Source organism: Apis florea, unplaced genomic scaffold (assembly GCF_048593485.1).
Source record: "Apis florea isolate Af1SG1 unplaced genomic scaffold, ASM4859348v1 contig_3068_pilon, whole genome shotgun sequence".
Taxonomy (NCBI): Eukaryota; Metazoa; Arthropoda; class Insecta; order Hymenoptera; family Apidae; genus Apis; species Apis florea.
In genome coordinates, this window is record NW_028256700.1 from 470,818 (window position 1) to 485,998 (window position 15,181).

Genomic DNA, 15,181 nt, shown 5'->3' on the forward strand with positions numbered 1-15,181 from the left:
TTAAGAAATTAAGTTGAAAATCAATCTCGTTGGACGCAGGGATATGGACGATAGGAAAATGGACGACAATCAGAGCGAGTAAGATACTATACAAAAATATATAAGGGAAGAGGAGGGGCTTGGTTTTTGCGATGGAACGAAATATAGAGCGAGAGAGTCGGTTTAAGTTTCGTGATCTGGAACACGGATTCGTGAACCTGAACTTTTTGGAAATTCGATCCCAGTTTAAAGTAACGTTTGAACGAAGCTATGTTTATAAATCACACAATTCAAAGTTCAAATTTAACGCAGAGAAACACAAGCGCCTGTTCGTCTTTATTTTCCCCCTTTTTTTTCGTCTCTTGGAAAAATTTCCAAAGAATTTCGCTTCATTTTATCGCAACTTCTCTTATCGCGAGATTAAAGATAAAAAAATGCATTAGAAAATGCATCGCTTTCGAAAACTTAAATATTATTACTTTGATAAAGAGATTATATTTCCACTTATAAATCTATCCTACGTATAAAATAATTTTCGAAAAAAAATCGTGGGAGGGAGGAGGAAGATTGGATAATTTTTTCCTCTCACGAGACAGGTTTGCAGCTTTATCTCTTACATTATGATATCGAAAATTCTTAACCTATTATTCAGCGAATCGATGAAACGAAAAGCACGAACATCAATTATGATCGCATTATCGATCATAAATTTAAGATCATCTCGACCACTGATATATATAAAATTCGTAATTTTAATAGATAGAATATTTTCAATTTCGAGATAAATTCGAGTATTAAATATTTAAAGTAACGAATAGGAAGGTAGAACGTTCGAATCGTTCAAACTCGTTTCTTTCATCCCAGCGAAATTTACCTTAAAAAAGTATTTCACATTCTTCGATCGACACAACTCGAGCGTTTGAAGATTGAATATTTTCTCTTCAAACGGTGATTCGTCGTTTTTTTTTTTTCTTTTTTATGAGAAATTGACAAGACACAATCGTGGCCGGCCATATCTCACACGTTCGATCTGATGGACAGCCCGGGGCCGTTCTCTATAAGAAGAGAGATGCTGGAGAGGGACTCTGCACTTCTCCTCCTCCTCTTCTTTCTTCACTTCTGTTCTTCCCGCTCTTCGTGCCTCGTATTATCTGTCCATTGTCTCGCTTGTTCGGTAACAATGGTGATACGTTGCACGGCTAGGCGAGGAAAAAAGTTCACGTGTTATCGTAACTTCGGAATTTAATGGCCTCGACTTTGATTTACACGCGCGACCCCGTCGGCTACTAACTTCTACAGAACAGAAATTTGTATCCCTCCTGTATCCCCCGATCTTCTTTACTGTCGTCTGCTTTTTCGTCTGTTGTTTCACGCTCTACTTAAAAAGAAAAATAAAAGTTGTTTCGCACGTTTATCGAAAAATTTTAAGATTAATCGTGACCTATTATGCCTCACATCTAAGTATATAAGGTGTATTCTTGCTTCTAATCGTGTCGTAAAAAAAAAAAAAAGAAAAATTAAATATTAAACCGGTAATTATTATATAATTACTAAGAAGAAAAACAATGCGGAAAATTTAAAATTAGATATATATATAATTAGCTTGGTATCGGTTCGTTACATTAAACGTGGAAATTTTAATTATCAGGGAAAGAAGTTAAAGAAACCAGTAACATTTCGTTTACACTCTCGTATTAAAATCGATACACACAACCGAGATCAATTTCTATTTTTTAAATTTCTAAATTTTTCTTTATAAATTTTATATTCATTCACGGGTCGAGACGCGTTCCATATCCGTTTCCCGCGGTTTCCAACGAGGATCGCCGAGCGAGCAGACAGAGAGGGGGAGGGGAGGGGAGCACGCGTGTTTCTTCCATTTTCACGCAGAGCGTGTAATGGCACAAAAGTCGCAACACTTTGCGCCACGTGCCACGTGCATTCTGTTCTCCGGATACACGCGTGGCATTACGTCTGCGCCAGACGTCAACGTGCAGCTGACGGTCCTTTGGATGCACCCTTCCTCTTTGAGTCGTCCACCACGTCGCTCGTGCGCGCACCGTGCGCCGCTGCTATACCAAAGTGCCAGTGACATCGGAATCAATGGTGGTCATAACGGTTAACGTAACCGACTGCGCCTCTTTCGGCGGAACGACGACGAGAAGATTTGGATTAGATCGAAGAATCGAGAGAGAAAAATTTTGAATTCATTCCAGTTGTTTGGCGATTATTTTCCAGTGAAGAAATATGTTACTATGGAGAATGGAGATAGAGTTATTCGTGCTTTTGGGATTAACCTCTTTGGGAAGGAGCGTGATGTCGGTGAAACGCATATCGAGTCGATCGAGGGAGATCGTTTTGTCGATTTGGTTTCTGATATTGATGCGTGTATAAACGTATTGTTCACTGGTGAAAAGAAATTTCGTAAGTCTAATCGGTTAAGTGATAACCTATCTATCACTTAGATGTATTAGCATAGGGCATAGAATCCAAAGAATTTTAATCTAATTTATCAATATAAAAATTTTTTTATCTCTCATAATATGCATAAGTTAATTACGATTTGTAACGATAGTTTATAAATATAATTTCGTATTCGAGTAAATAAAATAATAATTGTACAAATCTGGACATACTATCAAAATAATTAATAAGTTTCATTAAATATTTCATGATTATCCTAACGCAACTTCATAAATGAAAATAATTTTTACGATTTTGAATATTCGAATTATAGCTTCTTTCTTCTGTTGTTATATTATGTACCGCGTGGTGTCAGGATTGTCAACAAAGGCATCTGAAGTGGGGATAAATGGTCGTGGCGAAGGACTACCCGTCTTGCCCCTGTGCCGTCCCGCGAAACTTCTTTCCAGCGTGAACAGTAGTTGATATTTCTACGAAGAAGAGAATGGTGGGAATTTTCGTTCTGATCTGTTTTGCCGATTGAAAGATTTCTGGTGTATCTATCGATCAGTATATATCTTGATATATCGTACATTGGCTAGGATTATGCGAGCAGTTGAATTAATAAAAAATAATTACAATCGTTTCCATTGCAAATAATAAAAGTGTGGAATAACGATAAGTAAACTGTTTGGTAATTGTAAAGTGCGTTTTTGAATAATCAAGTAGGCATAACTATTTTAAAGATAATTATACGGTAGATTTAAAATGGCAGAATAATACATGGTAGATTTAACTATAATTAACGTTTCTATCGATGATCATTCAGATTTCCAGGCTACAATAATATACAAACGTTTTATAAGCGTGCAATCATAAAATCAAACATTTCACTTATTTACAACACGTTTCCAACTGTTCGACAAGTTTCAATCGTCAATTATTTTTTATCGTCAATTAACTGTCCCCTTAATAATTTTTTTTTATCGGGATTCAATGTAAGTGAACGCAACCTGGAAGATTATTTAAATTAGCCTAGCTTTAACAACAGTTTGTTTATTCCTCTCTTCGTGAATAATCCATTAAAAAATTATTTTACGAGATTCCAAGATAAGGCGAGTGAAAGAAGTGATTCCAACAATTTTCTTATAATAATCTTATTTGAAAAGAAGAATCTTGAAACGAAAAATGATGAAACCAGATGATGTTAATGATGATGATGATGATGATGATGATGGAATTCTCTCTTCTTTATTTATGGGTAGAGAAAGATTACGCAACATTTATTGTCTTGGCTTTGTGTCGAATTTTTAACCGAGGAAATTAGATTAGCATTGTTACTTATATAATACAAAAAAAAATAAATAATATTCCATTCATAAACGTTATTCGGTATTACGTGACCTGTATACAATATAAAAAGAGATTATGCTATATTCACAAAAGACAATAACAACAAGTACACCAAGTTCAAATAAAATTAATCTCTTTCTTTAAAAGGATTCAATTCATTTCCAATTTTAATTTTTCTTAAAAAAACTTGAATTCATCTCTCGATACAAACACAACAATAGCAACAGAAAATATTTTATCCACGAGATGCCTACTCGTAAGAGAAAAAATTCCACTTTTCTCTGTCACTTTATCGTATACCTCTAATTAACATGGAGTGGAAAAAATGCGAGGCAATTATCCGCGTTAAAACCAAGCTGGCTCATTGGCTCCGTTAAAGTTCACGCGAAGAGAACGAAGGGGATATATATATATATATATATTATCGAAGCTCGTCGAGGCTTTCTGGATGACTGGCGATTTCGATGACCTTAAATTTCCCGTGAAATGAGAAATACGCGTGATTCATCCGTCGAGCGAAGAAAAAAAGAAAAAAAAATTAAAAAAAAAAAAAAAAACGAAAGTTCAACGTTTGCTCGATTCCTTTCTCGGAAGCTTAGGTGTCTCGAAAAATGAAATTTTTCAAGGAATGAAAATAATATCGCTACTATTCAAACACGGCGAATTCGAGTCGAAAGTCGCGGATGGATAAAATAAAAAAAAATTACGAAACGTGGAAAATGATGGCCGCCCCTCGGCGGAAGCCGCTGCAAACCGCTTCACAATTTATCATCCCGTCCCCGATTTTAAGCATTCGAGTTATACGCGAGCTCAATGGACCGCGCAATCCGTTACGTACGAGATTCTTGCGAATCTATATAGATATATACACTGTGCAATATAAAATTGCGTGGAAACGAAGAAAGTGGAGATGGATTAAAATTTCGTTTGAATGAAGGAAAAAAAAAAAAAAAAAGTGTAGAATTTTAAATAACGCGGAAAGATATTTTTCGTCAAACAGTTCGAGAAGAGAGAGATTGGTTGCTCAATGTATCGCGATCGAAGTTATTGAAGGAATGTGTGTCAACGTTTCCATAAAAGTATTTACACAACCTGTCAGTTCCATTGAAAATTATCGTTGGATTGTAATACCTTCTGATGGTAAAGAAACCTTCACACTTCTCACTACGCACGCGTGGATCCATCGACCCGCAATTAAACGATTAAACAATTTGAATAATTATTCGTGCTATTTCGAATTCCCTTCGAAAAAGCTCGATCGTAACGCGATCTTTATTTGGATAAAGATATCGTTGGACGCATTGTAATTGAAGAACGGTAATGGCGGAGAGAAAGATGGCCACGCTTTCTAACACTAGGTTTTACTTTTCTTCTCTCGTCAGCACGTGTCGCTAATTCGTGCGCGTAATTACCACTTAAACGGCACGTACACATCTTGTTACGATGGAAACTTAACGAGCTCGAGGGATATGGGTATATTCCTTTCAAGATATTAAACACGCGGTAATTAAGAGACACGGTATATGATCGAAAGATTGATATCCAAGGAGTGAGAAAAAGTTAGTTAGTTCTTCTTTGTAAAATTCTGGAGAGATGAAAATATTTCTTGTTTTTAGCCGTTATTTGTAATTTAATCAACGTTGGATATATGGTAAGGAGAATAAGTGGATCGATACTCGATGAAAAATTATATTTTGAACTGTTGTAATTTTGTAAAAAAAAAAAAAAAAGAAAAAGGAGAATTTGAAAAGTTTTCAAAAATTGTTGAAAGATTCAACCTATTATATGATATCCGTTATTCAAATATTCTCACATAGATAATTGTATATTAGCAAAAATGTAAACGCATATACTTTTAAATCTGTTACGATAGAATGCCAGGATGTGGAGAATACGATGTCATGTTCAATGACGATAAAAATTATAATGAAAAGAATAATGTTAACAATATTTCAAATTTTAATACTAGTAAAAACAAGAGAGAAATGCATTGAAGGTGTCATCTATTTTCTCACTTTGAAGCATTCGAGGTACAGAAAGTATAATTTTAAGAAAATTTCATTTGTTTCATTATCCTTAACTTGTCTTCCTTTATTAGTACGAATAATGAAGCTTCTACTATACCATATACAATTTCTTTATACAAGTAATAAAACGTTACTTAAAATAAATTAAAATAATATTAAAAAAAAATCCAACTATTTTCAATATATTCTTCAAATGCCAATCATTTTCAAAATTCGTATCCATACTTCACTAATAAACAAGTTCGCTTACTATTCCAAATAACACTTTAATCCAACCCTCAGAGACGGGCAAGCAAAATTTGACCGCTTGAACATAAACTCAACAATTTCTCATTCGACTAACCATACATGCATATAACCGTAGCCGTCAAACTAAAGCCAAGAAAGTACGAAGAGCAGCGGATCAATTAGTAACGGTCACAGAACAAACGTTATTCGAGCAATTTTAAATAAAATTATGAAACTCGGAGAGGGAAGGAAAAAACCTTCGTTCGTACGAGACATCGAGCTTTTTCTTTTCTCCTTTTCCTATTCGTTTCGCAGGGACGAAACGATTCTCGTTCGTCACGGCACGTATGCGCAGAGAAGACGTTACGTACGTATGCGCGACGAAGGAACGCGAGCGCGTACCTCGTGCGTACGCGCGGCGAGCGATTTGCGCAAACGTCTTGATCGCTCGTCTACCAGGCGAGCATCGCCTCGAAGGAGTGCGCCGCCTCGGTATCGCGTGTCTCGCGGCCCACGTGACCGCGTCGCGACACACGCGTAGTAACGCGAGCTAAGATGCATTGGGCGGGCGTGCGTTGCGCGGCGTGCGCCGCTCACCACGTGCGAGGGAGGAGTTTAGCTTGTCCCATCGATTGCGAAATTTCGTCCCGTGCAACGTTGACGAAAAATCGTGCTTTTACTTTTATCTGCCCGGATTAAATGAGTGGGTTAACGAATAATGCGAGTAAATTGCGAGTTTGAACATCGATTAATGTGTCGAATTATTATTAAATACAAGTACTTATTTGTAATAAAATTTAAATTTGTAGGAGTTTGTGAAAATGATCGTGACCTTTTTTCGTGATTCGTTTTAATTTTCTGTGGTAAAAATATGGTAGCAATCCATTTTGCATCGTGGCATATTAATACGATATAATTCTACTCAACTTTTGATAAAAAAAATTGTGAGCTTGAACATCGATAATGAAGATCGATTAATGTGTCGAATTATTATTAAATACAAGTACTTATTTGTAATAAAATTTAAATTTGCAAGAGTTCGTGTCTTTTTTCGTGATTCGTTTTAATTCTGAGGAACATTTTCTGTGCTAACAATCCATTTTGCATCGTGGCACATGATATATAATTCCACTTAACTTTTGTTAAAAAGAATCGTGATTATTAAAAATCAAATTTTTGGAGAATCAGGAGATCATTTCGTTCAATTTTCGTTCGGAACCATAATCGAACAATGTTGCAATAAATGAATTTGGAACAAAAGGATCGTGATTCGATCGTAATTTGCGATCGTTTGTTTGTACTCGTCGGCTCGGAATGCCTTTCATCAAGCGACCCTCGAGATGAGAAAGAGAAGAACATTGCGTATCTCGATACTTTTTCCCCGCAATTGTGCGCTGATTGCAACAAGATTTTTGTGTATCGTGGTTTTGTAAACGCGGCGAGGGCGTGCGCTACGCTTTTAAACCGTGCCAATAAATTAATGTTACCAGGCGAACAGGAAGCAAGGAGCGCGCACTCTGCACACTTTTGCAAAAAACCTATTGTTAACATGCTACCCTGTTAAGTATGCAATAATGTCTCAACAATCTCACCTGTTGTTTAACAATTATTTTGCAACCACCGCCGGTGCGTGTGTAAAACCCGTTACAAACGTTGCCCACCAGTGTTGCTTTAGGCTGAAAATTCCTGGCTACGTGTAAGGAGAAAACGATATCGTAAATTATTCGTATGTAACGAGGGTTGGCTTCCTTCTTTCTTCTTTCTCTTTCCTCCCCTCTCCCTCTTTCCCTCCCTTTTCTTTCTTTCTTTCTTTTTTTTTTTAAATTTATTTTATTTTATTTTATTTTATTTCTAAACGAGCCAAGAAAGTTCCTTTCGCTTCATGATGCCTTGGTCTCGAGTCATGTAATGTTGTAACATTGTTCTTGTTTTTCCCCATAATTTGTTGTTGTTGTTGTTGTCGGGCAGGGATTGTAAGTCGTGGATTATTTTTACAGAAATATGTAATTCAACGATGTAACATTCGAGAAACGTAAAAAAAAAAAAAAACTTCCGTTTAAAAAATTCGTAAATATCGTAAAATAATCTTCTTATCGATCCACGGAACATTTTATAAATAACATTTTACGAACGAATGTTACACGCCCTCGTTTCCCTTCGATAACGACCGTGCACAAGTGCGACTACTACAAATCTCGCATTACAAATCGACCTTTCTGAAACCTTGCACGTTCTTAAAACTACAGTTACACGCATATCCATCTTCCAAACTCGATTAACCATAAATTCCCTCCCAAAAAAAAAAAAAAGAAATCTCTTATCCTCCGCGAGGATAATATCCTCGAGGAATACAAATTTCTCGAGGCCTCGTGCGATATATATATATATATATAAAAGAGAAAAAGAAAAAAAGAAAAAAAAACGCGAAGAACAGTCGCATTCGTACAATCCCTCCTTAACGACGCGTGCCCGCCACGAATGGAATTCTACTTTTCCACGCGAGGCATATTTCTTGCCTTTTGTCCGCGCTCGGAAGCATCGTTGCGCTCATAAATAAGGCATAACCGTGAACGAGTAGGCGAGCTGGATCTCTGTGTGTACGTGCGTCCAGCAACGGGACGTGCCCTCCCCCGTATGCTTCTTCGCCATAAGAGGGGGCTAACAATGCGAATCAGGGTGGTTAAAGAAAGGAAAAAAAAAGGTGGCACCAAGCAGTAGTGAGCGGTCAGTTACTTTTAGAAGGAATGCTTTTAGACCGAATATTATTATATCTAGCCTGCTTCCTGTGAATGTAAATTACGTTAGATTTTATAGGCATGTTTGTTTCTTTGATTAATTAATTAATTAATTAACTGTTAAAATGGCGAAGTCACGAGTGACGTCGTTCATTAATAAAAAAAGGAATTGGCGATATATTGTTATTCTTGGATGAATTTTCCATTCAAAAATTCCTCCAGAATATATTCAGAGGATAAGCCTATGATTAATTATTATACATGCACATCGATACAAATCGCATATTTGCAAACGTATTAACATTTGACCGATTATAAATCAACTTCTTTAGTGCCTGCAATCCGGATTAACGTTAACCGAGTATGCACCCTTGCGATTTTACGATAAAACGAATTAGCCTGGCTAATTCTTAGGAGAAGTTCAAGAAGCTCGATAAAGAAAATTATTTGAACGATTTCTATTTATTCCGCAAAAAAAAAAAAAAAGAAATAACCGAAATATTTTATCTAAAATAAAATTCTTCGAAAGGCATAACATAAATTTTTATTATTGCGATAACTCGTCAACGGTTTCCTCGGGCCAACCTTGTATTATTTTTAACACGCACGTGCGGCGTACAACATGGCGAGTAAACATTACTATTTTGTTACACCATCGTAACACGGCTCGCCCTTCGAGCTACGCCGTAATCGAGAAACTACTTCCCAGCATTCCCTCCGCGAGGACGTGGCGCACGTGCATTATAGCAGCTTGTGTCGCGACTAAAGAAGCTAACGCGACTAAAAGATTAAAGGATCGTGACCGGTTAATATGAGCCATCGTGCGCAACGATTCTTAAAAAATTTCGATACTGGGTATCCGGGTTACACGACGTATTTACAACCACGCCGTAAGGGAAATTATTTATTAAACGATTAAAACAAGCATTGGTGGTAGCAGAAGAAACGTAGGCAGAGAATAGAAAAGGAAATAGAAAAAAAAAAAATTCATAAATAATTTAAAAAAAGACAGAATTCAATACAATACAAATTATGAAAAAGAAATGCAAATTAACCGCATCGACCTAATAACGCTTTAATTTTCCGTATGCGCAAGATCTCGCTCGATATAAACACATTTGTGGCCTAATCGCGTGCTCGATAATATCGTAACACGGTATTATAAACGTTTCACCTTAGAAACGTGATTTTGCCTTCATAATTTCACCAAGGTTTCTTTTCTAATTTTTCTTTTTTTTTTTTTCTTTTCTCCTCGTTTCTTTCCTGATTCAATGTTTTCAATTCGATAGAAAATACAACGGATAGTAAATCAGAGGGAGGATTTCACGGACAAACAGTGGTGCACGCCGTAGCGATAGATAACGGAGGCCGAGACCGTTGTTGGCGGAGAACAGGGCAGTTTTAAGGTGCTGATTTATCGTGAACACCGTTTAAAGATGAAAGCATACTCCGTCGAGAAATCGTGACTCGTTAATCGCTACCATCGCCGATTTCTTTGACCAGTTATTAACGAGTCGCTGAATCGCGTCGATCCTATTCCCGGATGATGATCGAGAAATTGTATGGACTTTTTTTATCCTCCTTTCGCGCTGTGATAAATAAAAATAAAAAAAATAAAAAATTCGAAACGAAATAAAATTATGAAAATTTTCTCGGATTTCTCTCTTGAAGTACATCGATAATGCCAAACCGAACCAAAAAATTTGAAGATTTTGAATTATTAGTTATGTTTGAAAAAAAATCTTCGAACAATGCGCTTTCAATTCGGCTAAATGGTAGAAAATTAAACAATACTTGGTCTCCTTTTTTAGAAATTTCTGCCAACAGAAATATCGTATTCTCTCTCGTGCCAGCGACAATATCCACAAATTTGCATAACACGTCCTCGTTACCGAAACGACTGAATCCGTGGTAGAAAAAGAAACGGTAAAGAAATACCTTGTAAGAATAAAAGAGGAGATTCCATTTCGTGGGAATTCTGCAAATTTTTCGAAAATCCGGTTAACGGCCAGTTTTGCACGTCTTCCACGAACTAGTTATTTTAAACGGAGAGGAAAATCGAACACTGGGACAAAGGGTGAACGCTTGTTCGCGCACGACTTGTGGCACGATTCACAAAGGAGGAGAAAGGATCGTTAACAAGCCTGTTAATTGCCGCGATCAATTCGTAATAAATTTAAAGTGAAAAATGACTTTGATCGTTACATTTATATTCTTCCTGATGAAATCATTATCTCGATTTAAATTCACTCGTTAGTGTGGATGAAACTCGAATTTAAAACGAAAAAAAAAGAAAAAAGATAACGAGGACATTGAACTCACTGATTCTTCACATACTGGAGCAAAACCGCCATTGTGATTTCGAACTGTTTTACCACGTGCGCACCGTTCCAGTTGCGCCATGCACGCAACTTTTGACTCTGCTTATTGTTAGGTTAGGTTGAAGGCTGGGTCCTGGGTCTTGAAGAGAACGTTCGCGGGCGGCAATTAAGCAATACTCGGTTCGTCGGTTACTTTTAATTGTTCTTAACGAGGCTAAACGCGGCCGTGGTCCACGTCACGGCGCATAACAATGAATAACGGTTGCGGTGAACGAGTCCGTTTACTTTGTTCCCTATTGTCACCGCGAACGACAATGAGCCCGACCACGCCAGCCGGGCCTCGAAATGCGTATCATTGACGTGCGAACCTCCAGTGCACCGAATAATTATGTATGAATCCGACTAAGATCGGTCTGTTTTATAAACTCCAGATGTGCATTTCACACAACACATTCTCTTTTTCCTTTCGACGCGAGTATAAAAGGCGAGGCATCTATTTTTTATTTTCCTTATGGAAATTGCATTCCGCGTTAATTATTAGATAATGAAATCGCACGATGATGATGCTAAACAAATGGAAATAATTTCAATAATCGTAATAATAAACAAGTATAATATATATATGTAGACATTTTTATTTTTCTGTGTAAATTTTATAGGTTAACAGCGTTATAAGTTTTATAGGTTAAATAGGCTTTGAATTGTTATGAGAAAAACGCGTTAGAAAAGAACGCGTTTAAGCGGAAAGGAATGAATTATTATAAAATTTCGCCTCAAATTCATCGATTTTTTCCCTCTCTTTTCAATATTTTCGCGAAACTACGACGAATTCTTTAAAATTAGATTTTTTCGAAGAGCAACGAAGCGAAAAGAGTGATCTCCTAGTGATATCGCAGGATCGAATATTTTTCTTTTAATAAACTTTGCTTCGGTGGTATGTAAAAATATGATTTTCTGACAATTATAGTTGACGTATAAGTAAAAGAATATATAATTCAACAAAATTAGTATCCAGATTTTTCGTATATTATTATAACATTAAGTTAGAAATTCATTTGTGATACGTTATAAATATTTTATAAAATACAAACGTAAATAACAAAAACGTTAAATCTGTCGAATAACTTCTTTTCGTGTCTCAAATATGTCTCCCGGACAATTCGTCAACCGCGTTCCATTTATTGGTTGAATTTAAATTTATCCATGTGCTTTATAACGAAAATGATCTCGTAATATGTAATATTTATTCTTTGAAAAATCATACGTATTTCTCAAAATCTGACAATCTAAATCAAACTATATATATAATAAAAAACTACTTCCGTTTCCTTCATAAAATTCTAATCAAACAAAATTTCAACAAGCGAATGACATAATTTCATTAAACATTCATTAAACATAATATTCTTCTCTTCTTTAAATTTTTGATTAATATTATTTAATATCAACTGTTCTACATCTCGTAACTAATGAAAACATATCGATCAAATATCAGTCCTACTCACTTTACAATGGAAATGCATATACTATACATATTTAAACTATTACGTCATACCAATTTTCTATATATGTATATACAATGATATAATATTCAGAACGGACAAAGTATCTTGGGGAAAAAGAACGGATATAAATATAACGGATACTACAAGAAAAACGAGGATCATCTGTCAACGAGTTAATGTCGTGAAGTTGAGCGCAAGCCGCGCGATTCGATACATCCATGACGAACTTCGGCATGGAATTTGAAAAAGTCCACTCACCGTCAGCTCAGCATTTCGTCCAGCGTCGTTCGAGTGTCGCCGATGGAAACTCGTCACGCTCGAGAATATTGTCGACACGATCATACGGCCACGATATTTCACTGATCACTTTTACATCGAATGTCACATTACCGAGAAACCATAAACATCGCGTGAAAAAATTGAAGAGAAAAAAAATCGTTCGATACTTCGATTGTTATCACTTTACGATTGCACGTTCTTCTTATCGTATTCTTAATTTGACGGAAAATTTTGTTGATCCGTGACAAAGTAATTTATATAATTTAATATTTTTTTTTTTTAACAAATTCACTGATCGAGTACACTTATATATCGCTATACCATCCGCGAAACACACCTGACCAATGGCCGAACGATACTGAGCCGGTAGCACTCGCGAATCTCCCACTAGACTTCCACCACCCCCTCCCTTTACACACCACTCAAGTCGTCAAGTAAGCAACCCTTTTGAAATTTTTTTTATGAAAAATTCTTAACTGTGTATTTAAAAATAAAATTAATTTGAAATTAATATTTTTATAAATCAATAACAAGTCAATGAGAATTATTTAATCAATTGTTCAATATATTTAAAAAGAAACTGAATTACGTATAAGGAACAGTGAAACGGTTCTTTCTATTTTCTATGTTTTCTTTTTCACAAATCTATCGCTTAATAAAAAGATTAATATTAATATTTTCGGAAAATATGCTGGAAATTAAGAAAAAAAAGAAAAAAGAAAAAGAAGCAAAGTGAATAACGCGTTAGGTGGAACACAAATAACAGGTTAAAGAAAATAAAAGAAGATATACTGTGTACATAAAAACAAAATGCGATTTAATACACCGTGAAGAGGTTGTCTAGAAGCAAAATACACCGTGAAAAGGTAAACTATGATAAAACGTACAAAGGAAGACGAATAAACAATATCGAATAGGACAATATTCGCCGAAGAAATAATAATTATAATCACGGTGGCGAAAAATACAGATCAGACGTTATGAAATACGTGTTGAATAGGAACAACGTTTTAAAGAGAAGCGAAACTATCCTTACCATAGTGAAATAAAACGAGGTTTAACGCACCGTGAACAATCGTGCACGAATAGAATATACCTTGAAAGTGTAAAACATGGCAAAACTCGCGATGCCTGGTAATCACGAGACGTATAAATGCGGCAATAAGTATCAGCGTGCAATTTACTGTCCATTGAATTCGTTTAACGTGTAAACTACAGGCTGTCGCCGTTCGACCAATCTTCGAAGATGCTCTTTCCACGCGTGTAAAACATCCGTGTGCGCGTGTGTACACAACTTACGTGTACACACACGGTGGTAGAAAAAGAGGTGAGTACACACCACACATTTTTTTTTTTTTTTTATTCTCTCTTCAAGCACACGGATAGATTGATATTCCTCTCCGCCTTATACACTTATATTTTTAATATTATCGAATAACGCCTTCCATAAATAAGAATTCTCGTTCGAAAAGAATATTCTTTTGAAAATTTTCGCCCCCCTTTTTTTCTCTTCACTCTATTTTCCACTGTGTCTGTGATCTTATACTTTAACGATGCCCACTGTATCATGCTCGCTGTTTCCCCAGAGGGTGTACAGATTATGTTTAGTGGCACCATTATAAAACCTTCTCGAGATAGGCAGTTATGAGTCACGCTCACGTGGTGAGAGAAGGAAGCATCGTGTTGCGCATATTATAAATGTTAATATCGCTCGTTTATTAGAAACGAGTGAAACGGTGCCTCGTGGCACCAATAAAAGTGCCATTTAAGTGCTTCGCTCGGTTTTTTTTATTTATTTCATTAAGAACGAAAGAAAGAACTCGAAGGAAAGAAAAGGAAAGGAAAAGCGATTACGATTAAAAGCAGCCAACCTCCATTACGTAATAATCCATATTACCACCAACATATTTTTCCAGAAGGTCAAGTAACTTTTCCATCCATCGATCGACGGATGATTGCACCCTTTGAGGGGGTAATCGCGCGTGTTCCCCGCCTGTGGGCCGCCAATAATCTTGAAAAATCAATCTGACGATACTCGAACGAGGGATTAAAGAGAAACTTCTATAACTGGTCGTCTCTTGTTGATTACTTGAAAAATTACTCGTTTACTTATTTTTGAGCGAGAGATAACACGCGAAAAGAGATTCCACGTATAAATAGATCAGATTGTTTATGGAAAAAAACAATGGAGAGCTACACAAACTGCACTTTTTCTTAAATAAACGAAAGTTGGAAAATTTTTTTTTTTAGGAAATGAAATTTGTATCGTTAATCGTCGATAATGGATAATTGTTTGATCGAGATGCGAATAGAGAGTAAAATAGATGTGAATTCTAACGGTTTATCGACGA

The 15,181-nt window shown here is 36.1% G+C and overlaps 1 protein-coding gene across 3 annotated transcripts in view; it reads right to left on the minus strand.

Annotated features, from left to right (window-relative positions):
- The window catches only part of LOC100872758 (uncharacterized), a 41,230-nt gene that overhangs the window by 18,134 nt on the left and 7,915 nt on the right, over positions 1–15,181 (minus strand). Inside the window, exon 1 of one of the 3 annotated variants that reach the window (XM_031920532.2) lies at positions 12,810–13,190. The exons of 1 other annotated variant lie outside the window; for it this stretch is intronic. In XM_031920532.2, coding sequence (XP_031776392.2) covers positions 12,810–12,893 — 84 coding nt within the window. In that variant the 5' untranslated portion in view covers positions 12,894–13,190. Of the gene's footprint in view, positions 1–11,047; positions 11,190–12,809; positions 13,191–15,181 lie in introns of those variants that run through there. One more of the 3 variants, XM_086908146.1, reaches the window with a different exon arrangement.